The sequence below is a fragment of the Prionailurus viverrinus genome, chromosome E3, assembly GCF_022837055.1.
Source record: "Prionailurus viverrinus isolate Anna chromosome E3, UM_Priviv_1.0, whole genome shotgun sequence".
Taxonomy (NCBI): Eukaryota; Metazoa; Chordata; class Mammalia; order Carnivora; family Felidae; genus Prionailurus; species Prionailurus viverrinus.
The window spans coordinates 7,784,172-7,807,908 of record NC_062576.1 but is presented as its reverse complement, the minus strand read 5'-3'; the positions used below and the strand labels follow the sequence as shown (position 1 = coordinate 7,807,908).

The window sequence follows — 23,737 nt, the reverse complement described above, 5'->3', positions numbered from 1 at the left end:
GGCAGGCAAGACAGAAGGAGTGGAGGGGGGAGGAGGGGGGCGTCAGCCCACGTGCTGGGGGGGGGAAGGGAAACAATGAGGCCTTTGGTAATTGTGCAGGATCCACCCCCAGCTTCCCAGCGTGTCCCCTCTGCGGGCTGGATCCCAGTGGTGGCTTGGGGGCGGGGCCGGGGGCCCTGAATGGGCCCCTTGTCTCAGCGCTGGGTGTGGGCCAGGCTCCCCGGGCACACGGTGCCCTCGCCAGGCCTGGCTGGCCTCTGTGGCTTCCACCCCCAGCTGGCTGAGGACGGGCCCTGTGGGTGAGCAGGCCCCTCCCTGAGAGCCTGGGCTGGGCTCCCATCCCAGGCTGCAGAGACAGGTAGAGAGAAGGACCCCATCTAGTGGGGAAGGGGGAGAAGCAGCAGCCAACTGTCTCAGAGCACCCTGACCCCAGACTAAAGGGGACCTGTGGAGGGAGAGTGGGACACTGGAGGCCCACCCAGGTTGGACTTCCCACCCTTTGGCTCCCTGCCTTTATGACCTTGGGCAGGTTCTTTGTTTTTTTCTGAATCTCAGCTTCCCTACGGGTAAAATGGCTCTGACAGTAATACCTACCGGAAGGGTTGCTGTGATGATTGCATGACATCATACCTGGGAAATGCCCAGTGAGTATCAGGTGCTCAATAAATGTTAGCTTCCCTTCCCTGGACCTGGGGGAAGGAGAACTGAGGGCTCCGGGATTGGTTCCAGGGATCCTGGAAGGGCCTCGGGGGGTGGGGTCAGGGGTAGGTAGGCTCTCACAATGGGCTAGAACTCTGCCTTCCTCTGAGTTCTCATCCACTTTGACTCCTCTCCCTGTCTCAGGGAGGGGAGGAAAGGCTTAGGATGAGTTGTCAGTGAAAGTTTTCCCCCTAGATTCTCCATTTCTTTCTTCTTGGCTGCACTTGAAGCTTCCAAGAGACCCCTTAGGTGGTGGCCACTGGCCTGCAGCCTGGTCCCCTCCACCCTTTGTACCAAATGCTTGTCCTGCCCCCTACTTGGTGCTTGTATATTGGGAGAAATGGCGGTGGTTATGAGGTTCTTCCGATGGATTTGGCGAAAGATTACTTGCTGGGTGAGTTTCAGAGAATGCTCCATCCTCATGACATGCTGGGGTTGGAGGTGCTGCTCCTGGAGGTCACGGGAACCCATCTGGGGAGGAGGCCGGGACACCTATTGCCCCTTTCCTTCTGTGCTTGCCTTTCTGCCGACCACTGTGCCCCTCTTGTCTTTCCTCTCCCTGTCTTGGTTCTTAGGTTTTCTTCTGGAAACAAAAAGCTAAGTCAACCTTCTTGGAACACCATGATTCCCAGAAAAGTGTATTGAAGGTGGAGAAGACTCCCAAGGTGGTTGAGACTTTCAAGTTGGTTGAGCCCTCCAAAGAGGCTAAGATTTCCAAGATGGTGGAGTCCCCCGAGGTGGCTGATGCCTGCGAGTTGGCCAAAGCAACAGATAGGGCTAAGGTGGAGCCGGGTCATAGGGCCCGATCCCTGCTGCAGCTGCCCCGGACAGCTGTCAAGTCTGTCTCCATGCTCATGGTATCGGCCCTGCAGAGCGGCTGGCAAATGTGCAGCTGGAAGGTTAGCACCATATTTCCCTAGTTCCCAATGGTCCTCCCACCCTCCCAGAGCCCCTATGACTCATTCCTCCCTCCCATCACTTGTTCAGCATTTATTTTGTGTGCCTTTCCTAAGTGCCAGGCACTGAGGCAGGCAACCGAGAATACAAGGTGAACAGGACTAAGGGAGCCAAGGGAGCTACAGACAAGGTCATAGGCATTGCGGGTTCAGTGTCTTAAGGGTGTGACATGGGAGGTCAGTGGTCTGCGGGAGCCCAGGGAAGCGACATCTCATCCAGACCTGGGAAGTCAAAGAAGGCCTTCCTAGAAGAAGACAGGGTGAAACTGAGGCCTGAAGGATTGGGCCTGCCTCAGGTGGGTTGAGGAGGGAGTGGGGGGAGCAATCCATGAAGACAGAATAGCAAGTGGGCTGGGGTAGGGAGGTGCTGGCCCAAGGTGATGGGTATGGGCAATCCTAGGGCCAAGGGCCAACTTGTGCAAGGCAGAGTGAGTGGCCATCTGTGGAGTTTGGCTTTGACCCTAAGAGCAATGGGAGCCCTTGTACGATCAGATTTTAATTTAGAAAGCTTGCCTGCTGTCATATGTGGTAGCTATTCTGGAAACGGTTGGATAGTTTCTTATGAAACCGAACATGTAATTATCTTATGCCAAGCAATTGTACTCTTGGGCATTTATTCTAGATAAATTAAACTATGTGCACACAAAAATCTCTACATGAAAGGTTCCTAGCAGCTTTATTTATAACAGCCCAAACCAACCCCAGTGTCCTTCACTGAATAAACGGTTAAACTGTGATATATCCATGCTGTGGACTACTACTCAGCCATAAAAAGAAATAAATTACTGAAGTAGATGAGTCTCAGGAATTAGTCTGAGTGAAAACAACCAATCCCCAAAGGTTATAGCTATACTGTATAATTCTATTTGTATTATATGTCACTCTTGAAATAACAAATTGTAGAAATGAAGACTCGATTCCTGGTTTAGTGCTTGCCAGAGATTAGGGTTTGGCGGTGGGGGGGCGGGGCGGAGGTGGTGGGGAGGTAGGTTGTTTATAAAATGGCAACATGAGGAATTCTTGTGATGATAGAAATGTTCTGTATGTTGACTGTGGCAGTTCGATAGGTGAACCTGTGTATGTGAGATAAAATCAGGTAGAATTCAACACACACACACACACACACACACACAAATGAGTACAAGCAACAGGTGGGGGAGCAGGTATATGAATAAGATCAGTGGACTATGGATGTCAGTATCCTGACTATGATACTATACTGTGGTTTTGCAGGATTTTAATATTAGGGCAAACTGGGTAAAGAATATCTGAGGACTCTGGTATTTCTTGCAATTGCATGTGACTATAATTATCTCAAAGTCAGAAACTTAATTTTAAAGAGGGAAGTGCCTGTGGGCGCCTGGGTGGTGCAGTTGGTTAAGCATCCAACTCTTGATTTTGGCTCATGTCACGATGTCCTATTTCGTGAAATCGAGCCCTGCATTGGGGTCTGAATTGATAGTGTGGTGCCTGCTTGGGATTCTCTCTCCCTCTCTCTGTCTGCCCCTCATCCCCCAATAAATAAATAAAATATTTAAAAATAAAAAATAATAAAAAGGGAAGTGTCTAGATCACTACCAAACCAATTTATTTTGGCCTTGAATGAAGTATTACAGCATTTAATAATAATAATAATAATAATAATAATAATAATAATAAAGTTCACTTGGCTGCCCTGTGGAGAGAGCAGGTCAGAAAAGGACTAGAGGAGAGGCAGGATATTTAAGAGGTAGAACTGTTGGGGCACCTGAGTGGCTCAGTCAGTTAAGTGTCTGACTTTGGCTCAGGTCATGATCTCGTGGTTCTTGAGTTCAAGCCCTGCATTGGGCTGTCTGCTGTCAGCACAGAGCCTGCTTCGGATCCTCTGTCTCCCTTTCTCTGCCCCTCCTCGGCCTTGTACATGCGCGCTCTCTCTCTCTCTCTCTCTCAAAAATAAACATTAAAGATATTTTTGGGGGGGAGCACCCAAAAAAGTGGGTGTCCAACTTCCACTCAGGTCATGATCTCACGGCTTGTGAGTTCGAGCCCTGCATCGGGCTCTGTGCTGACAGCTCGGAGCCTGGAGCCTGCTTCAGATTCTGGGTCTACCCACCCTGCTCTGTCCCTCCCCCACTCATGCTCTGTCTCTCTCCGTCTCTCAAAAATAAATAAACATTAAGAAAATTAGAAAACAATTTTTTTAAGAGGTAGAATTGTTGCACCAGCTGGTTGACTGGATGATGGTGAAGGGAGAGAGACAGAAGTCAGAGCAGGCTGGAGCCATTCACTGGGATGGAGAATGAAGGAGCAAGAGCACACTCAGGGGAGCAAGTAAGGAGTTTAGGGCATTGGGACAAGATGAGTTGAGATGCCAATAGGACATCTGCACGGAGGTATCTAGGAGGCAGTGGGATATACAGGCCTGGAGGTGAGGAGGGAGCTCTGGACTGGAGATAGAGATCGGGTGCCATTCTGACCTTCATTTGAACACAATCCCCATGAAGCCCTAGTGAGGACTCCAAGGTGAGTCAGACATGGTCCCTGTCTTTCAGGAGCTCACATTGTAGTGTAGAAGGCAGACAGGTGCACAGGACAAATAGTGTATGAAATGCCACAAGATGGGCCAAACATAAGGGTGGAGACAAAGACCATCCAATGCAGTCTGGGAAGGCTTCCTGAAGGAGGCAGTGCCTGAGCGAGGTCCGACGGAGGAGGTGGAACTAGAAAGGCGGTTGCTGTTTATCTGGCAGTGCTTCCAGCAGCGGTTTCTCCCTAGACCAAGCTACTTATGCACATTTCTCTCTCTTTCATAGTCATCTGTGAGTTCTACCTCCATTTCCTCCCAAATGAGGTCTGGGTCCCCAGTGGATACGTCGGAAGCTGAGATGCTGCGGGAAGTGTACCTGATACTGTGGGTCATTCGGAGACAACTGCGACAGCTGGCCCGCAGTCAGGAGAGGCGGAGGCGGCGCCACATCCGGGCCCACACTGGCTCCCAGCCTGACACGGCTCAGGGCCTGAAACAGGATGCCCGGAGTCCCCTTTAGGGGGGAACCCCACATCCTCAAAAAGCCCCACCTCAGTCTTAGGTAAGGTTGATAGGAGAGGTTAGGACAGCAGGCCAGGAGTTTTGTGTGAGAAGTTTTCATACTGTCACCTCTCTCATCGGGAGCCTAAGCCCAGGTGTGGGGTCCCATTTATTCCCCTTCATTCCATTTATTCAATTTGTAAAAAAAAAAAAAAAAAAAAAAAAAAAAATTATCAAAAGTTGGGAAATAAATATCAGATATTTCTGAGTAAATGGAGAGTGTGTTTGTGGATAGCCAGAAGCAACGAGGGGAACTCAGATGGGGCACCTCAGGTCCTGCCCCAATATGCGTGGGAGAAATTTGTGGGCTTGGGGGAAGGGGCTTTGGGGGGATCAACACATCCAGGCCCTAGGCCCAAACCCACCTCCAGGGGCTGAATTGCCTTTGGCAACCCTGCCAGGCCGGGAGTGCAGCAGCACCCTTTACAGAGACACGCCACCTCGCATCAGGTCCTGAGCCCATGCTCTCCCGGGCAATCTTACAAGATGGGTGTTTTGCAGAGGTTAAGTGGGTTGTGTAAAGCCGGAGGGCAAAGATCTGCTGGAAACTGCCGGCTCCAGCGGCCAGCGCACTGACGAGCCCCTCTGGCGCTCGAGGGCTCCGCCGCAGCGAGGTTGGTGGGTCAGAAGACTCCAACCCGGGAGCCGGACTCGCGACGGTGGGGAAGGCACGCAGGCCCAGCTGGCCGCGCCCCTGCCGAGAGCAGCGCAAAACTACACCTCCCAGGGTTCCCAGCGGTGCCACGGGCGGGGGCGGGGGCGCGGAGACGCAGGGGAGACCTGGGGTGGTGCGGCGGCTGGGCAAAGGCGCCCCAGGGCCGAGAGTCCTGCTTCCCGGTAGGGTGTCAGCCTGGCGCCCCGGGGCGAACGGCCCGGCGGGAGGCCGAGGCGGTTTGGAGGAGGCTGGGTGCGGGGGGGGGGGGCGGGGGGTGGCGGGAGGCAAGAGGAAGGAGACCGTGGAACCGCAGGTCCCCTCTCGGACTTAGTTCGCCCTTTTGCTGGTCCACGCGGAGGCGCAGAGGTGGCTCCCCAAGGAAAAGCAGGGATATGTCACAAGTCTGCAAAATTAGGGGATTTCAGTGTTCACGGGCCTTGGGGGTGGCTTGGCGTAGGAGGAAGGGAGGACTGCAGAGGCCCCGGGGCGGGGTGGTAGGGGGGAAGGGGAGGAGGAGGGAGGGTGCGGCTGGCTGTGTTGCTGGGTCTTGCTCACGTAGAGGTTAGTCGTGAATAGGCGGTGGGCGTGAGCAAAGCGGGGATTGGGGGGTAGGGGGTGGGCGGGGGGTAGTGAGGAGCAACGGGGAGGGTTGCTGGAAGCACCCAATTCACTAGAAGAGTCAGCAAACTACTCCCCCTCACCGCTTCCCGATCCCTCACTGCTCTGGAGGAGTTGGGCCCCCTTGCTGGGAATCCGGGGCATCTTTCCCAAAAGTCGGGAACTGCACCTGGCTGCCCAGTCCTATAGCTCTCCTACCCTGAGCCTATTAGCTGTCCGCCGCACCTCAACCTTTACAGCCACAGTGATACCAGCCACCACTTATTAAGCACCTATGGCAACTATTTTTTATGTCCTGTTCTAAGTAATTCTCATAGCAGCTTTATGATGAGGTATTATTGCTTCCGTTTTTTGTAAGAGAAACCAGGGACAGAAGGGTCATGTTTAATAAGATCATGCCGCTTTCATTGATCCAATTAATGAGTCCAGCTCAGAGGGGACATGTAACATACATGTTAAACATACACACACATACCTGTTACACTGCAGGTGTTCAGTGCATTAAGTGACTTCACTGGGAATCTGTCTGGACTTTAGTTAGCATGAAGTCAAAACCTGTTTTCAGGTGTGGCCTCAAAACGGGCTGATACACAGTGCCTCATTTCTGGAGCTTTCAATTACCAGTTATTCTCACATCTCCCAATGTGCCAGGAACCATTCTGGACCTGAATGGCATTGGTACAGGGTCTGTGTCCAGAGGTTGGAATGGTTGCCTCACTGTTTAAGATTCAGGATCAGCCCCTCCAAGTCCTCTTCCTACTGGGGACCTTAAGGTTTCAGTGAGAGGGTGGTGGAGCAGGGTTAAGGGTGCCCCTGAGGGTCACTGGCAAATAGCCTTGCAAGTAGCTACAGGCCCAGGAGCCATTCCAGCCTTGAGCCTGTGGGCTTGTGGGAAGGAATACTGCTCTAATTTTTCTCTGGCTTCTTTAACATCCTGGGAGTGGGAGGGGAGGAAAGGAAGAAGGTGAGTTCAGCCAGCAGCCAAGGGAGCTGTTTGCACCTCCCACCACTCTCTCCCTCACCAGACATGATGGAGTCCTGTCTTGACTTGGCCAAACAGGGGAACAGAGACTTGCTTGAGAGAAAGGGGCGGGATGGAAGACAAGTCCACAGAACTTGCTTTTCCCAGATGTCTCAGTGCACCCAAGTGGCTTCCTTCCTCCAAATCCTAAATAATCCAGCCTAGAGCCCTGGAGAGGAACTTCCCAATGGGGAGGGAAGCAGAAGTAATCTCCTGGGGGTAGTGATTTGTGGGGAAGGATGCTTACTCACCCCAGCCCTCTCCTGGCAAAAAGAAGTGTGGGACAGAGTGACCTCCACAGAAATCTGCCTCCTGATGACAGTCTTGTGAAAAACTCCCACCTTGGACACCCTCCCCTCCCATCCCCATCAGACCCCAGGCCCTTCTCCTCCATCAAATCTGTTCCACCCCATGAGGCAGATGTGGTAGGACTAGGGATAGTCTGAGTTGGGACCACCGTCCTTCTTTCTTTTCAAAGCTTACCCATCCTATTAGAAGGGCCCTGGGAATTTGGGCAGCAAAATGAGAGTGCTGGTCCCACATGCCCTTGCTCTCTGCCCCATCTCCCCTTCTCCTCCAAGATCATCGGATTTCCTGAAGATTCCAAATCTTTTGTCCAGCTCCGCCACACAGCAAAACGTGTCACACCCCTGCAGAAACCTTCCAGTAGTTTTCAATCATTCTTGGAAGAAAATCCAAACTGTTCCCTTTGTCTAAAATGCCCTTCTCTCAGATCTTGGCACAGTGGGCTCCTTGCCAGTCTGGATTCTGTACAAATGTCACCACGTCTTCAGGAACCCTTTCCCTGACAACCTAGAGATCAGGAAAGACCCACCGTCTTGGCCATCTTCTGCCTTTCACCATGCTTTATCTTTACCTAGTACTTAACAGTATCTGAAATTATATTTATTTACCAGTGTACTTGCGAGGCAGCTGTGAAATGCATGGGAAGTGGTTTAAACTAACACTTCCTGGATGTGTGACCTTGGGTGAATCTGTTAACCTCTCTGAGCCTTGGTTTCCTCATCTGTAAAATGGGGAAAGCAGTTGTACCTGTATCACAGGGTTGTCATGAAGATCCAGGAAGTGATGCTCAGCACAGTATAAGGACTCAATAAATGTAGGCTGTTATTATTATGATAACAGTTAAGAGTGACAGTGTATGGTTACCATGGCCCCCATGGCCCCAAACAGTACTGAATAAAACAGAAAGTAAACCTTCACCTATTATGTGGGAAGCACACTCCCACCAGCTGTCTTGTGGGTGCCATGCCATTTTGGAAATGACCAAGAATGCCATGTGCAGCGAGTACCAGGAAGAGCACTTGACAGAGAGTCAAAAGCCATTGGTTCTGGACTCAGTGTTGTTACCACTTCACCGCAGGACTTGGGCTGGTCACCTTTCTTCACTGGGCCTCAGGCTCTTCCAAGAAAATAATGGATTGAAGCAACTGATTGCTGTGCTCCCTGCCAGCTTCCAGGGGTTCTGCTTTGAGTCCTGTGCTCTCTTTATCCACCACATAGCCTTCAGGGTTGGGGAGACACATGGTGCCTTCAACTTCCCTCAACCTTGTTTCCTAACAGGCCAAAGCTGCCGCGAAGAGAGTTGAACCCAGGGAAAACATTCTTGGTTTAAACCTTTGAACCCAGAGACAAAAGTCTCAGCCCTGGACACCAGATCTTCTTTTCACCCACGTCACTCTCCCTGCTTCACCCTCATCCGCTGTCATATCTGAGCCCTGAGGAAGGAGAGCCAGCCCTCACTTCCCCTACAGGCACGAAGGCTTTGGCCTCAGTTATTCTCAGACATGCAGACAGGGTGTGTGTGTAGCTGCATGTACACAGATGTGTGTGCCTGTATGTACTTGCGGGTATCTGTAGCTATATTTTCACTTGTTTCCATTTTTCCCTCAGGAGCGGCAAGACTGAGATTAACTGAAGGAGAAGATTGTACATCCCAGGGCTGAAAATGCTGTCTGCCCCTTGCTGGAGCTGCCTATCTGTCCCGTGGGGTCATTCTGGGGTGCTGGGAATGGCCTAAGGGTAGGGATCTCCTCTTCCCTTCTTAGACCTCTTTGTTTCACGAGTTGAGCCCTCCTGTCCCACACCTGTCTGCCCACCTCACCTGGGATGCTGTATCCCTGCGAAAGCTGAGTCATGGCCTGTTTCCCTTTCCCTCAGTGCCTCCTGCAGTGAATGGCTGTAGAGGGGTGGGTTTTGCAAGACAGGCTCAATGTTTTGTGTTGAAGGAGTCTGTGCAAGGGCACAACTGAGGTGTGACAGTGGCTGACCCAAGCTGGGACAGATGAGGCCCTAAGAAGGCTGGTCCCCAGGATGCAGGGGCAGGTCTGTACTACCCTTCTCTGGCTTTCTCTCTGCCTCTACATTTACCCATGTGGTAAAAATAGGCCCAGCTGTTTTTCCTTTATTTATATGCTCTGACAGGTTTTTCGGCTGGGTTATGGGTCCTTTCTAGAGGCCCACAGAGTTTAATATTGAATTTAAGAGCCTTAACTCTGGAGCCAGACTACCAGATTTTAAGTCCTGGCTCTACCACTTACCAGCTGTATGTCCTCGGGCAAGTTACTTAACCTCTCGGTGTCTCCGTCACCTCATCTGCAAAATGGAGGTAATGTAGGAATGTTGTGAGGATTTAATGAATTAATGCACAGAAAAATCTTAGAATAGTACTTGCCACATAGTATGTGCTGAATACATGTTTGTTTTTATTATTATTTCTTATTGATATCTAGAAGCTCTTTATATATCAAGGGCATTAAGCCTTTCTGTGATATGAGTTGCAAATGTTTTAACACAATCCTCTTTTTTAACTTTTTATTTTGAAAGAATGTGGATTCACATGCAGTCATCAGAAATAATAGAATATTGAGTGCCTATATACCATTTATTCAGCTTTCCCACATAGAGGTGGCACTTTTTAAAAAATTACTTGACATATATTTAATTTCTTAAAGTTTATTCATTACCGATGTGAGATCTTATGGTATTTGTCTTTCTCTGACTTATTTCACTTAGCACAATGATCTTAAAGTCCATCCATGGTGTCACAAATGACGGGATTTCCTTTCTTTTTGTGGAATAATATTCCATCATATATATTGGATGAAATCCAATCCCCTTACCTCAGCTGGTCCATCAGTGAGCTTCAGGTTTCTTCCATGTCTTGACTATTGTAATGTTATGATGGGGGCGCCTGGGTGGCTCAGTTAAACATCCGACTCTTAGTTTTGGCTCAGGTCATGATCTCACGGTTGGTGAGTTCAAGGCTCGCATCAGGCTCTGCTCTGACAGCGTGGAGCCTACTTGGGATTCTCTCTCTACCCCTCCCCTGCTCACTTTCTCTCTCTCAAAATAAATAAATAAACATGAAAAAAATAATGTTATGATGAACATGGGGGTGCAGATACCTTTTTGAGTTAGTGTTTTTGTTTCTTCTTCAGATAAATCTCCAGAAGTGGGATTGCTGGATCACATGGTAGTTCTATTTTTAATTTTTGAGAAACCTCCATACCATTTGCCATAGTGGCCGCACCAAGTGACATTCCCACCAGCAGTGCACAAGTGTTGTGTTTTCTCCACACCCTCACCAACACTTACAATCTCTTGTCTTTTTAAAAATGTGTTTTAATGTTTATTTATTTTTCAGAGAGACAAAGAGAGACAGAGTGTGAGTAGGGGAGGGGCAGAGAGAGAGAGGGGGACAGAATCCGAAGCAGGCTCCAGGCTCCGAGCTGTCAGCACAGAGCCTGACACAGGGCTCCAACTCATGGACTGAGAAATCATGACCTGAACTGAAGTTGGACGCTTAACTGAGCCACCCAGGAACCCCTCTTGTCTTTTTGGTGGCAGACATTCTAACAGGTATGAGCTTATTTACTCTTATTTTTCACCAAACAAATACAGTTTTGAAATTTTATATGGGGTTAGAGAGATCTTTGCGGTGCAACTTGGAGTACGTCGTCTCTTCATGTAAGTCCTTTTCAGGGTGTCCTGCAGCCCTTAGGATGAAACCCAATCCCCTTACCTCAGCTCCTGGCAGTGGTCCCTGTCCACCTGCCTGACCTCATCTCTCTGGGTTTCCCCTTGCTGTCACTTCCAGTGTGCTTGGTTGGTTTCCATTTATTTCCTCCTGCCCCTGGGCCTTTGCAGATGCCGATTCTTCAGTTTTGAAAGTTGTTCCCCCACATTCTTCACCTGGCTTGCTCCCATTCCCCCTTCAGAGCTTCTCTCCCCCTTCCTCAGAGAAGCCTTCCCTGAGTCCCCGCCCCCTTCCTGGGCAGTGTCCCAGGGTCCCAGGCTTACCTTAGCACAGTGCCCCTCACGCAGAGGTGTTCAATGGATGTTTGGGGTAGGGAAGGCTGACTCATTGGGTATGCACTACTTGGTCCTGGCCTGTCCACTCGATGGGCTTCAGGGTTCAGACTCACTCCCTTTGGGGTCCTGCCTTTGGCTCCCTGACTGTGCTCCCCTCCCCAAGAAAACCTTTAAGACCCAGAAGCAAGCAGGGAGAAACACAAAGCCTGGGGCTGGAAGGGAGAGCCAGGGGAGATTAAGCACTGTCCAGACGGGTTGTTGACTCCTTGTCTCGGGTCTACCCCACAGAAAGTGGGGGTTCAGAGGTGACCAGGGAGAAGCCTGGTGTGAAATAGACAGGAATTGGGAGTCACAGGTGAGAACTCTCCTCGTCTCTAACAGCCTACTCAGATTTGCTTTTTCCCTCACCACACTGTCCTTTACCTGCTCTCCTCTCCACCCCATCCACAGCTGTGGCTCCACTTGTGTGTCCCTGCCCCTGAGGACAGGCTGCCACCCAGGACTTATTGGGGCAATACCTCCAGGCAGTACCGACAGATGCCAGATGCCGGGGCACCTGTGCAGCACTGCTTCTCCTTTCTCCTTTCTGATGGCCCTGCCTCCATCCTTTTCTGTGTCCTTCCCTCCTCCCATTCTCTGGTGAATGTCCAGGAGACTCTGGAGCCAATCAGGGAGAAGTCAGGATCTTCCACTCTCGATGTGAGCGGGAGCAAAGGAAGTAGGGGTCAGCACCACACAAGGTGGCTTCTCAGTCCCTTCCTCATGAATTCTCTGAGCAGAGAACCTGGCACCCAGCAAAATCAGTCCCCTGAACCCAGGGCAGTGTGGGAACGGGACTCAAAGCCCTCTCCTGTACCTTTTCAGGCTTCACGGAGTGCCGGGGTTGACTTCTAGAGACAAGCAAAACCCTCAGGGGGCAGATAATTAGCAGTGCACAAGAGATACAGCCAACTCAGAAAAACCCATCCTTCCTGGCTGTGTGACCTTGAGCAAGTGAGTTAACCTGTCTGAATCTTACTTTCCTTATCTGGAGAATACAGTAAATACTTAATGTCACACGGCTGCATGAATGTGAAGTGCCTTGCACAGGGCTTGATACATGGTGAATTGGCAGCAGGTGAATAGGTCTTCTATTTTTTTTTCTTTTTTTTCCTTTTTTTTTTTTAAATTTTTTTTTTCAACGTTTATTTATTTTTGGGACAGAGAGAGACAGAGCATGAACAGGGGAGGGGCAGAGAGAGAGGGAGACACAGAATCGGAAACAGGCTCCAGGCTCTGAGCCATCAGCCCAGAGCCTGACGCGAGGCTCGAACCCACGGACCGTGAGATCGTGACCTGGCTGAAGTCGGACGCTTAACCGACTGCGCCACCCAGGCGCCCCTGAATAGGTCTTCTAAACACACCAGAGAAGTGGTTCTCAGGGTGTGGTGCTAGACCAGCTGTACTAGCCGCACCCTGAAAATGGGTAGAAATGTAGACTCTCAGGCCCTACCCCAGACCCACTGAATCAGAATCTCTGAGGGCGGGTCCCACCCATCTGTCTTAACAAGACAGACGAAGTTTGAGAACCACTGCCATATTGAGCGGGAATGCAGACCATTAGATTCCGAAGCTTTCAGATACATCAGAATCACCTGGGAACTCGTTAAAAATACAGATTCTGGGGCACCTGGTGGCTCAGTCTGTTGAGTGGGCAACTTCAGCTCAGGACGTGATCTCCTGGTTCCTGAGTTCGAGCCCCACATGGGGCTCACTGTTGTCAGCACAGAGCTCGCTTCAGATCCTCTGTGCCCCCCGCCTGTCTGCCCCTCCTCTGCTTGTGAGGGGCAAAATAAATAAACATTGTGGTGCCTGGGTGGCTCAGTCGGTTAAGCATCTGACTTCAACCCAGGTCATGATCTCATGGTTTGTGAGTTGGAGCCCTGCCTTGGGCTGTGCTGACAGCCTGGAGCCTGCTTCAGATTTTATGTCTCCCTCTCTCTTTCTGCCCCTCCCCCGCTCACACTCTGTCTCTCTGTCTCTCTCTCTCAAAAATAAATAAACATTAAATTTTCTAAATAATCATTAAAAAGGAGAAAAATAATACAGATCCCTGGCCTCAAAGCCAGGATTGAAGTGAGGCCTGCGAATTATATTTTAACCTGAGATAGGTTGGATGGGGGGGGCCATGCACCAGAAGCTGCCCTGGGGAAAGGTCATGGAAGGCCCCTTGGGTAGTTGAAGGCACCAGCCTGGGGTCCTGGGGACTTCCTTTGGGTGGGAAAGGTGATATAAAGCTGGAAACTGAAGGAATTTGCACTTTATCCTGAAGTCACTGAGGAAAGGGGAGGAAGGGTACACAATGAAGGCAGTGCGTGCCAAACCTGGCCACCGGCCCAACCCCGTGACGTCACCCCACAACCCCTGAGGCCCTGGCCGCCCCGGGGGTCTCTGCCACCTCCTCCCGCGGTCCGACTGGTGTAGGTGCGGGGAGACCCGGCCCCAGGGCACCAAGCTCCGGGTGGGATGTCCGGGTGGAACGACAGCGCGGCACCAAGCCGGCCGCCGAGCTGGGGGACCTGCGCGATCCGCCACCTCGCTCTCCTGAGCTCCAGGTGGCGCTGGCGTGCGCGGACGCCCGATCCGCCGAGGCTTTGCCACCGCCCTCTCGCCGCGCCTCTCTCGGCCCCAGGGTAGGAGCTGGCAGCGGCCTGGAGGGGCGGCGGCCACGGCGGCGGAGGGGCGGGAGGGCCTCCTGGCAGTGTCCGCGAACAGGGAGGCGTCCCTGTGTGAGCCTCAGACCCGAACCCCTGCCCCTCCTCGCCGCGGCCCCTACGGAGCCCCTGCCCTGTGTCCTCGGGGTCCGCCCACCGTGGTAACTTCGGACGTTGGACACTGGTTCCACCGGACAGTTAATTTCTAGTGAAAACAATTCCGGGCTTGGGTTGAGCGTCTTGAGGCTTGATTTCGGCTCAGGTCTTGATCCCAGGGTTCTGGGATCGAGCCCCTCGCTCCAACCCCCCACCCCTCCACACCCCCAGCTCTCTCTCGAGCGCGCGCGCGCGCGCGCTCTCAAATAAAGCCAAAACAACAACACAACACACACACACAGACACACACCCCTTCTCAACAAGCTAGTGAAACCTGTCCCCTGCCGGGGAACAGCTAGCCTCTCTCGCCCTCTTGCTCTACTGTTCTTGCTGCCATGTCCACCATCACCGGAGCTCGCACTTCATGCCTAACAGAGCTTTGCATCCATCACCTCATTTAGTCCTGAAGGCAGACTGTCTCTTAGGCCCTAAGGCCATCACTGCTGGTTTCCAAATCAGTAAATTGTGGTTTAGAGGAGTTCAGTAACACCTCTAAGATCCCACAGTTAGTGATATTGGATGTCACTGATCACTGCTTTCCCCATTTCCCTGACTGAACCTAGGGGCCCCTCCTCCTTCTCTCTCCGTCCTTCAGGGCCAACGGTTACTGTTGTGTAGGTTGTGCACTGCACAACTCTACAATCAACAGACATGTATGGAACCATTAGGGCAATTTTTCACCACATAGCAGTAAAGGGCTTCAGGAAAGGGGCACATTTTTCTAATTTGCACAAAATTGCCTTGTGGGCTGCCCCAGTGTCCCTGCACCATCTCTCCAAGTTTGTTCCTCCTCCTCCCAGCAGGTGCATCTGCCATCCTACACCGAATTTGGCTTTCTACAGGACCATGGAGGTCTTCATAGAGCCTGGCCCAAGGGATCTACTCTCTTCTGATGGATAGTGCTCTGTGACATGACCTGATGCTGCTCCTCAGTGGGACCTGTACCTGTTAACAAGTACATGCTTACATGTGTGTGTGTTGGGGGTCACCTCATCGGCCAAAGCATAACTACCCCTTGCAGGTGAGAGTGTCTTGTAAGCAAGATGAGATTTTCCTGGTAGGATTTCTGGGGAGTACAGGACAAGTGGATGAGCCCTATGAACCAGGCATGTTGATCCTCCAAGCTGATATTATAAGGGCTATGAAGAGGACTCCCCCCCACCCTCCCAGAACCACACTGGGCACCCTGCAGATTTGAGGGTGGGCAGAGAAGATCTGGAGAGGATGGATATGGTCTCAGGAACATCCAGCTCACTGCATGGATGCCTCCAGCGCCAAGTGGGGCAGAGATGATGCTGGGAGTGGAGTGATAGAAGCTGGCCTAGGATCTAGAGAAGAGGAAGAGAAGGATATGGAGGACCAGTCTCTTGGAAGTGGAGGAGGGGAGAGATATCTAGGCTGCTTTGGGTAAGGGGAACAGCCTGAGCTGGGACCACTGGCCTGAAGGTAGAGAAGGAAGAGGAGATTTTGATCAGATTGGGGAACCCTGGTCTTGGTGCCCAGTGTCCCAGCTTAGCTTCGGGCCATGGTGGGGCTCTCTTGGAATGATGGCTTCCCATTCCAGGGCTTCTCCTGTTCCTCCATTTGACCTGTGCCCTGTGTTACCTCAGTTCCTTGCTCACTGGATGACTCCCAAAGCACGGAGCTTGGTCCTGGCAGGAGATCTGACCTGCTCCACCGCTGCAGCTCTCACTGCACCCACTTTATGCTTCTAGGGTTTTCTCTTTTGCCAAGAAGCAGTTGATCTCCAGCATCCATCCTCAGACCTCCCACTTTTAAGTTGCATCAGGATACTTGCTGCTTTCTGTGGCGCCTGGTAGGACACATCTATCCAGTCATCCTGAATTGCCACTCCTGGCTGGGGGCTGACTGGGGAGACTGCCATGGCTGGTGGGGAGGGGAGATGCTAGAGTCCTGGGGAGAAGTGAGAGTCTTGGGAAGGAGAGAGGAAGGGGCTGGTTGCAGGAGATGCCAAGGGGAGGGGACCAGCCCCTGGGTGGTGGCAAAAGACTGAACTCTGTGTGTGTGTGTGTGTGTGTGTGTGTGTGTGTGGTGTTTGGGGGAGGGGATGTACTGCCTGGAACAGAAGCTGCTCAGAGATCAACTAATATAGTACCTCCACCTTTAATAATGAGAAGACTAAGGCCTAAAGAGGAAAGAGATGGTGTTGCTGGAGGGGTTGGGGGTGGGGGGGAGTCCTTTGGCTTCTGGACCCAGGCCCAGTCCTCTCTGGGATGTGAGTCCCTCCTATTCCTCTCTCTGTCCCTAAGCGTGGACTATGGACCTGGGGCAGCAGATGTGATATCTGTGCCCACAGGCACATGTTTGGCGACAGCAGTGTGGAAGGCCTCTTTCTCTGCCAAGTTCACTTCCTGCTGGACTACCTGGTTCCTGCTTGTGGCCCCTCCATCCCTCTAGCCTAGAACCAACCCAATTCCAGATCTTTGCTCAGCTCATTGGTGCCAGAGCAACACACCTTTCTTCAGCCTAGGATGCAGATAGGAAATGTGCTGGGCATTTGGGGGTTTTCTTGGGTTAAGGACTGACACAGTGCATGGCAGAGAGGAGCTTGTCATGGGTGGGGTGGGGGCTGGGTCCTAATTCCTAGGGCTCTGCTAGCAGCCCAGGTTTTGGTCTCCTAAAACTCAGTATCTAAGGCCTCAGTTTCTTGAGCATGCTTCCTGGTTGCCATGGTTGCCTGATGCTTTGGACATGATCAGTGACCAGCTGTGTGGCCACTCCCTGGACCTTGAGATGTTGGAGGCCGTTGGATGGGCATTGCTGGACAGAGACCCTCACCATTAACTTCTTCACACAAGACTTCCCCTAATGGCCCCTCCCTCTGTGCTGATATGGCCCCCATCCCTTTCCCTACATGGAGGGACCCCAGTGAGTCATTCCTCTATAATGCCAACACCAGGCTTCCCTCCCCAGTGCCTCCAATACACCACCTGTCTATCTCCCACGTCCCACTCTTCCTCCTCCTGTCTTTACCTGTTTCCCTTGGTAACTCTCTGGAGCCTGGGGAAGCCTTCTCAGGACAAGATGGTCCTTCATGACCAGATCCTTCTCACCAAGGGGCCTCCAATCTCAGCCCCCCAAGGGATGGGGATGCTGCCAAGGTGAGAGTGTGGGTGAGATCCTGGGGAACACGGTGACCCAAGCCCGAGGTGCTGCCCAGACTTTTCCCCCAACTGTATTAGTTTTCTGGGGCTGCCATAACAAGTTACCACACACTCAGTGCCTTAAAACAACATAAATTCATTCTCTCATGGTTCTGGAGGTCAGAAGTCTGAAATTAGTTTCCCTGAGCCAAAATCAACGTGCAAGGGGAGCTGTGCTCCCTCCAGAGGCTCCGGAGGAGAATCCATTCTTTGCTTTCGTCCAGCCTCTGGTGGCCACTCTGATCTCTCTCACATTGTCTCCTCTTTGCTGCCTCCCTCTTTTAAGGAGACTTGGGATTGGGCCTCATGTCTCTGGGAGGTCATTTTTCAGCCTCCTACACCACCCTTCACCCAAATGCACACACTCACAGTTGTTGATCGCTTGGTCTAGGAGCTGTGGAAATCAGCCAGGAAAGGAGTTGAGAAGTAGGAGAGGGCCCGGGACTAGCCCTAGGCCAAAGGCTTAGTAGCTTCTGGGTGGGCCTACCTGGGAGTGGGAGGGGGGAGCAGCAAAGTCTGGGGGGAACTGCCACATTTTTCCCCAAGTTGTACATCCCAAATAGTATTTGCCCAAAGACCTCTTTCATGCCACCTGCCCCACTTGCGGGTTGGGAAGCACTAGGGGTTATGGGTAAGAGCCTGGGTAGTCAGGCCCTGGGGCCAAGGTAGGCTGAGGCATCACCACTTACCAGTTGTGGTTCTCAAAATGTGGGCTAGGGCCAGCAGCATTAACATCATCTGGGAGTTTATTAGAAATGCAATTTCTTGGGGGGAGCGCCTGGGTGGCTCAGTTGGTTAAGTGTCCAACTTTGGCTCAGGTCATGATCTCATGGTTTGTGGGTTTGAGCCTCGTGTCAGGCTCTGTGCTGACAGCTCAGAGCCTGGAGCCTGCTTCAGATTCTGTGTCTCCCTCTCTCTCTGCCCCTTCTTGGCTCATGCTCTGTCTCTCTCTCTCTCAAAAATATATAAACATTTAAAAAAATAATAAAATAAAAATTTTTAAAGTTCAATTTCTTGGGCCATACTACAGACCTACTGGATCAGAAACTCTTTGCTGGAGCCTGGCATTCTGTGTTTTAACATGCCATCCAGGAGATTTTGATGCATTTTTAAAAATGTTTATTTATTTTTGAGAGAGGAGGGGCAGAAAGAGAGGGAGACACAGAATCTGAAGCAGGCTCTAGGCTCTGAGCTGTCAGCACAGAGCCCAACGTGGGGCTCAAACCCACAAACCGTGAGATCATGAGCTGAGCTGAAGTCGGATGCTTAACCGACTGAGCCACCCAGGCACCCCAGCTTTTATTATTATTTTTTTGGCTCAGCATAACCTAGCTAATTCATCCAAGTTGTTGTATACCAATAGTATGTTCCTTTTGATTGCTGAGTAGCATTTTATAGTATGGATATACGATAGTTTAACATTTATTTGTTTGTTTGTTTGTTTATTTAGGCTGATAGCAGACAGCCCAATGTGGGGCCGAACTCATGAACCAGGAGATCACGACCTGAGATGAAGTTGGTCACTTAACCAACTGAGCCCTCAGGTACCTCCATAATTTAACTATTTACCTGGTGAGGGACATTTGGGTTGTTTCAAGTTCTTGGCTATTATGAATAAAGCTGCTATAACCATGTATATGAGTTTTGAAGTGCTCAGGGCTATGGAATTAGCTAACACATTCTGGGGGCCATGGGTGCTTACTGGGTCCATCATTGTTTCTAACAGCTTTTCAGTGGACAGAACTAGGATACACTTTTCAATTTAAACTACAATACACCAGGGGTTCATAAGATACTTCCTAAATTCAATATGGCAGAGAATTTGCATGACATCATTGATTTTATATATGTATCTCTTTTCTACTAGGTGAAAATTCCAGTTCTGATACTATTAACATAAGTATGTTTTGTCCTACACATTTTTACCTATTTCCCACATGACTACTGAATATAACTTAAGACTTTAGGGCAGGTGTTTTTTTTTTTTTTTAATTTTTTTTTTCTTTTTTTCGTTTTTCTTTTTTTTTTATTTTTTTCTGAAATTTATTGACAAATTGGTTTCCATACACACCCAGTGCTCATCCCAAAAGGTGCCCTCCTCAATACCCATCACCCACCCTCTCCTCCCTCCCACCCCCCATCAACCCTCAGTTTGTTCTCAGTTTTTAACAGTCTCTTATGCTTTGGCTCTCTCCCATTCTAACCTCTTTTTTTTTTTTTTTCCTTCCCCTCCCCCATGGGTTCCTGTTAAGTTTCTCAGGATCCACATAAGAGTGAAACCATATGGTATCTGTCTTTCTCTGTATGGCTTATTTCACTTAGCATCACACTCTCCAGTTCCATCCACGTTGCTACAAAAGGCCATATTTCACTTTTTCTCATTGCCACGTAATATTCCATTGTGTATATAAACCACAATTTCTTTATCCATTCATCAGTTGATGGACATTTAGGCTCTTTCCATAATTTGGCTATTGTTGAGAGTGCTGCTATGAACAGTGGGGTACAAGTGGCCCTATGCATCAGTGCTCCTGTATCCCTTGGATAAATTCCTAGCAGTGCTATTGCTGGGTCATAGGGTAGGTCTATTTTTAATTTTCTGAGGAACCTCCACACTGCTTTCCAGAGCGGCTGCACCAATTTGCATTCCCACCAACAGTGCAAGAGGGTTCCCGTTTCTCCACATCCTCTCCAGCATCTATAGTCTCCTGATTTGTTCATTTTGGCCACTCTGACTGGCGTGAGGTGATACCTGAGTGTGGTTTTGATTTGTATTTCCCTGATAAGGAGCGACGCTGAACATCTTTTCATGTGCCTGTTGGCCATCCGGATAATTTTTATTTTTAATGGCAGTTAATTTTGTCCTTAGGGTAGATCTTTGGGATGTACAGTTAAATTTATGTGTTTTCAAGTCATTCAGAAAAGTTCCCTTCCGTATTAAGTTAGGCCACCATGTAGAATCACATTTAGGTTCATTTATTTCATTTTACTTTCAACTTTTAGGGATTGATTTTTAAAAAAATATTTTTTATTTTTTGAGAGAAATAGAGTGAGCATGAGCAGGGGAGGGGCAGAGAGAGATGGGGAGAGAGGATCCAAAGCAGGCTCTGTGCTGACAGTAGAGAGCCGGATGCGGGGCTTGAACTCACTGTTACATCATGACCTGAGCCGGAATCAAGAGTCTGACCTTAAGGGACTGAGCCACCCAGATGCCCCATAGGGACTGATTTTTAAAAATTAATTTTTGTCATATAGCTATGGAAAACATAGGCTTCAAAGTCAAACACACAAAACAAAGTATATCAAAGTCTAGCCTCTTTTGCTTTCATTTTGTTCGCTCCTTCTTACAAAGTTTTTGAGTTATATTTCCACTTAAAAAAAAACGCAGGAATTTACATTTGTACCTCCCCACTCCCTGTCACAAATGAATAGTAGAGGAATTTGTATACTTTCCTGCTGAAGACAGGATAGCCTCTAGTGTTTCACCCCTGAGATGCTCAGAAACATTTTTTTCGTTTTTTTTTTTTTTAAATGCACGTAGCTATCTATGCCTTCTACCGGATCTTCCACAGCAGTTTTCAGTAAGATAAAGCATGTGAAAACACTCAAACTGCAAAGTGGCAGACAAACGTGCCTGTTGACGGAGTAATAACCCATCTGGGGAGAACCTCAAGAGTCATGAGCCCAACTTAGCACATTTCACACAAGACAAAAGAGGCTCACAGAACTGAGAGGACCTGCCCCAAGGAACACAGGAAACGGGCAAGCGATCCAGGCTCCTGCCCTGCAATCCCCCAAGCCTTTTTTTTTTCTTTTTAAAAACTGTACTCAACATACAGGTAACTATTTTATTTATTTTTTATTTGAGAGAGAGAGAGAGAGAGAGACTGTGCGCGAGGAGGGGAGAGGAGCAGAGGGAGAGAGAGAATCTCAAGCAGCTCCACACTCAGCGGAGAGCCCCACCCCTGCTGGATCCCACAACCGTGGGATCATGACCTGGGTCGAAATCAAGAGTGGGTCGCGCCCCTACAGACACCAATTTTAAAGAGACGAATATTTTAGAAAGCCCTCAAAGGGGAAAAAGTCACAAACGGCTGCAAGGCTGAACGAGGCAGTTCTTGCCGAGGCAACCATGAACGCCCAGAGTCCCGGGAAGAAGTCGGGTCTGGGGGGTCAGAGAGCTTCTCCCTCACTCATACTGGGAAGCTCCCGTCGCAGTTGGCAGGCGACGAAACACACGGAGATGCTGTGAAGGCATCACGTAGGGAGGGCCGACGTGGGGGCGCCTGACCGTTCAGTTAAAGCTGTCCCATTTGGCATAAAAGACTTGACACACGCACACTCCGGCTTCGAGCAGAAGTCAGATCAAGACTGCAAGAAAAAGACGCCACATCCAGGTTTCCAAAGAAGAAATGGTCCTCGTGAGGACCCGTAGGGCCGCCACCGGCTCCAGCTCTGAAACTTTGGCTTAGGGGTGGGGCCGAGGTTTTGTGGGCGGAAGCCCTCGGGGAGACAGAGAGGGGAGTAACGGAAATGACGCTTAGAAGCGCCGATGGGGTGGGGCAGGGGCTGGTCTTTCCGCCCTGTTTGGGTAGGGGCAAGCGGTTTCCGGTAGCGGCGTCTGGAAGGGGAGGGGCGGGGGAGAGGGGGCGGTGAGTTTGTGTTCCGTGACCCTGGCCTCCAGAGACCTTGCACTCTGGTAGCCAGACCAAGATGATGGGCTGTGAGGAGCCAGGGCTGGAATTGGTCGAAGGGGAGGAGGCCGTGGCGGCCCCAGGGCCACCCCCGGAACCGCGCGCCCCGGAGCCCAGAGCCCCAGTTCCCGAGCCTGGCCTGGACTTGAGCCTGAGCCCGAGCCCGCGGTCCGAGACCCCCGAACGGCCGACCTGCAGCCCTGGGCGGCGGAAGGGGCGGGCGGACCGGCGGGGCGGGGCCCGCAAGGGGCGGCAGGTGAGCTGGGGGAAGGCCTGCCCGCCAGCCCGCAGACGAGCCCGCGCCCACCTCTTCACCGCCCCACTCTCTGCTCCCAGGTACGCTTTCGCTTGGCACCGCTCTCCCCTGTGCGGTCCGAGCCGCTGCTGGCCGCCGCCGCACCCAGCGAGAAGCTCTCGGCGCCGCAGGACCTGGGGGCGCCCGCGCAGCAGAGCAGCCTGGCATTGAGTCTCGAGTTGCAGGCCGCGCGGGCTGCAGCCGAGGGCCAGTTCGATGCCGCGAAGGCCGTGGAGGAGCAGCTGAGAAAGTCGTTCCAGACCCGCTGCGGCCTGGAGGAGAGCGTGGCCGAGGGTGAGAAAGAGACGGCCGGCGGGGCGCGGGAGTGGGGTTGAGAGGCGCCGCTCACCTCCGCTCCCCCTGCGGTCTCAGGGCTGAACGTGCCGCGCTCCAAGCGGCTCTTCCGAGACTTGGTGAGCCTGCAGGTGCCGGAGGAACAGGTTCTGAACGCGGCGCTGAGGGAGAAACTGGCGCTCCTACTACCGCAGGCACGAGCCCCGCCCCCAAAGGTGAGGGACCTTGGCTTGAGTTTCGGCCTTGTGCCCTCTTCCCCTTCCCGAGTGTAACCTCACTTTGGGCTCCCAATTCCCAACAGGAGCCACCTGGGCCAGGGCCAGACATGACCATCCTTTGTGACCCAGAAACATTATTTTATGAGTCTCCACACCTGACCGTGGACGGTCTGCCTCCTCTGCGTCTCCAACTCCGGCCCCGCCCTTCAGAAGATACCTTCCTCATGCACCGGACACTGAGGCGATGGGAAGCGTAGACGTGAAGGCTCCCGGGATTGCTAGTTCGTATATTTGTGTTAAAAACTTTTTCAGAATAAAGTGGCTTTGCTAACAAATGGGACTCTTCTTGGGAGCCTTAAAATGAGGTCAAGCCTCAGGTTGGAAGCTGTCTGGAAGTCAAGTTTTTGGTCTTTTAGGAACTTGGTAGTGCTAGCAAGTTAACACTGTCCCACCCTCCCCACCCCCTTCAGTCACAGACACTGCATTTGTTCCTTTGCGCTACTTATTTCGGGTCACTTTAACATGTGGGTCTCAGTCTGTAACCCTTTAGGGAGGCCTTCTTCCCTAAAGGCTCAAGGAGCCTGCAAGGCAACTAGCCATTCACACCCAGTTATTTAAATTAATTCCTTGCTTCTACCTCTTAGAGCCTTCTCAGCTTGTTTCACCACATCCACGAGAGCTCAATAGTTGTTGAATGAATATTCCAAGTTCCAGAAACAGCTTGACAAGCTGCTAAAGAGCTTCATGTTAAATTGCCTATTCATCTAGTTGCACATTACAAAACAGGTGGGTGGGTAATCCTGCAGCAGGTGGGCAGTCTGGTCCATACTGCCTTTTTTCTAGTTCTACTTCCAACTCCACTGTTCATTTTT

At 51.1% G+C, this 23,737-nt stretch overlaps 2 protein-coding genes and 1 long non-coding RNA gene across 6 annotated transcripts; all 3 read left to right on the top strand.

The window, feature by feature from the left end:
- The first annotated feature begins 64 nt into the window (after nt 1–64).
- On the top strand, nt 65–4,895 carry SPACDR (sperm acrosome developmental regulator). Its single transcript, XM_047837902.1, has 3 exons — nt 65–1,093; nt 1,275–1,598; nt 4,448–4,895. The coding sequence occupies exons 1-3, from the start codon at nt 1,040–1,042 to the stop codon at nt 4,679–4,681; spliced, it is 612 nt and encodes a 203-aa protein (XP_047693858.1). The 5' UTR covers nt 65–1,039; the 3' UTR covers nt 4,682–4,895.
- Nucleotides 4,896–4,989: 94 nt separating this feature from the next.
- On the top strand, nt 4,990–19,096 carry LOC125154143 (uncharacterized). 4 transcript variants are annotated; one of them, XR_007147694.1, is made up of 5 exons: nt 4,990–5,559; nt 8,931–9,059; nt 12,216–12,344; nt 15,001–16,016; nt 18,815–19,096. It is a non-coding gene; the product is annotated as an uncharacterized LOC125154143 (long non-coding RNA). The 4 variants fall into 4 exon arrangements; XR_007147695.1 differs by lacking the exon at nt 18,815–19,096 and having other exon boundaries at nt 4,993–5,559; nt 15,001–15,221; nt 15,916–18,172; XR_007147693.1 differs by lacking the exon at nt 18,815–19,096 and having other exon boundaries at nt 4,992–5,559; nt 15,001–18,172.
- A 2,888-nt stretch (nt 19,097–21,984) lies between these two features.
- PPP1R35 (protein phosphatase 1 regulatory subunit 35) lies at nt 21,985–23,200 on the top strand. The gene is made up of 4 exons (XM_047837901.1): nt 21,985–22,314; nt 22,395–22,647; nt 22,726–22,862; nt 22,949–23,200. The coding sequence occupies exons 1-4, from the start codon at nt 22,078–22,080 to the stop codon at nt 23,120–23,122; spliced, it is 801 nt and encodes a 266-aa protein (XP_047693857.1). The 5' UTR covers nt 21,985–22,077; the 3' UTR covers nt 23,123–23,200.
- Nucleotides 23,201–23,737: the final 537 nt, after the last annotated feature.

Excerpts from the sequence above, each read along its gene's own strand:
- SPACDR (XM_047837902.1), top strand. The coding sequence starts at position 1,040 with ATGGCGGTGGTTATGAGGTTCTTCCGATGGATTTGGCGAAAGATTACT. Across the intron at positions 1,094-1,274 it reads GGCGAAAGATTACTTGCTGG|GTTTTCTTCTGGAAACAAAA; the intron begins GTGAGTTTCAGA and ends CTTGGTTCTTAG. Across the intron at positions 1,599-4,447 it reads GGCAAATGTGCAGCTGGAAG|TCATCTGTGAGTTCTACCTC; the intron begins GTTAGCACCATA and ends TCTCTTTCATAG.
- PPP1R35 (XM_047837901.1), top strand. The coding sequence starts at position 22,078 with ATGATGGGCTGTGAGGAGCCAGGGCTGGAATTGGTCGAAGGGGAGGAG. Across the intron at positions 22,315-22,394 it reads GGGCCCGCAAGGGGCGGCAG|GTACGCTTTCGCTTGGCACC; the intron begins GTGAGCTGGGGG and ends CTCTGCTCCCAG. Across the intron at positions 22,863-22,948 it reads CACGAGCCCCGCCCCCAAAG|GAGCCACCTGGGCCAGGGCC; the intron begins GTGAGGGACCTT and ends AATTCCCAACAG.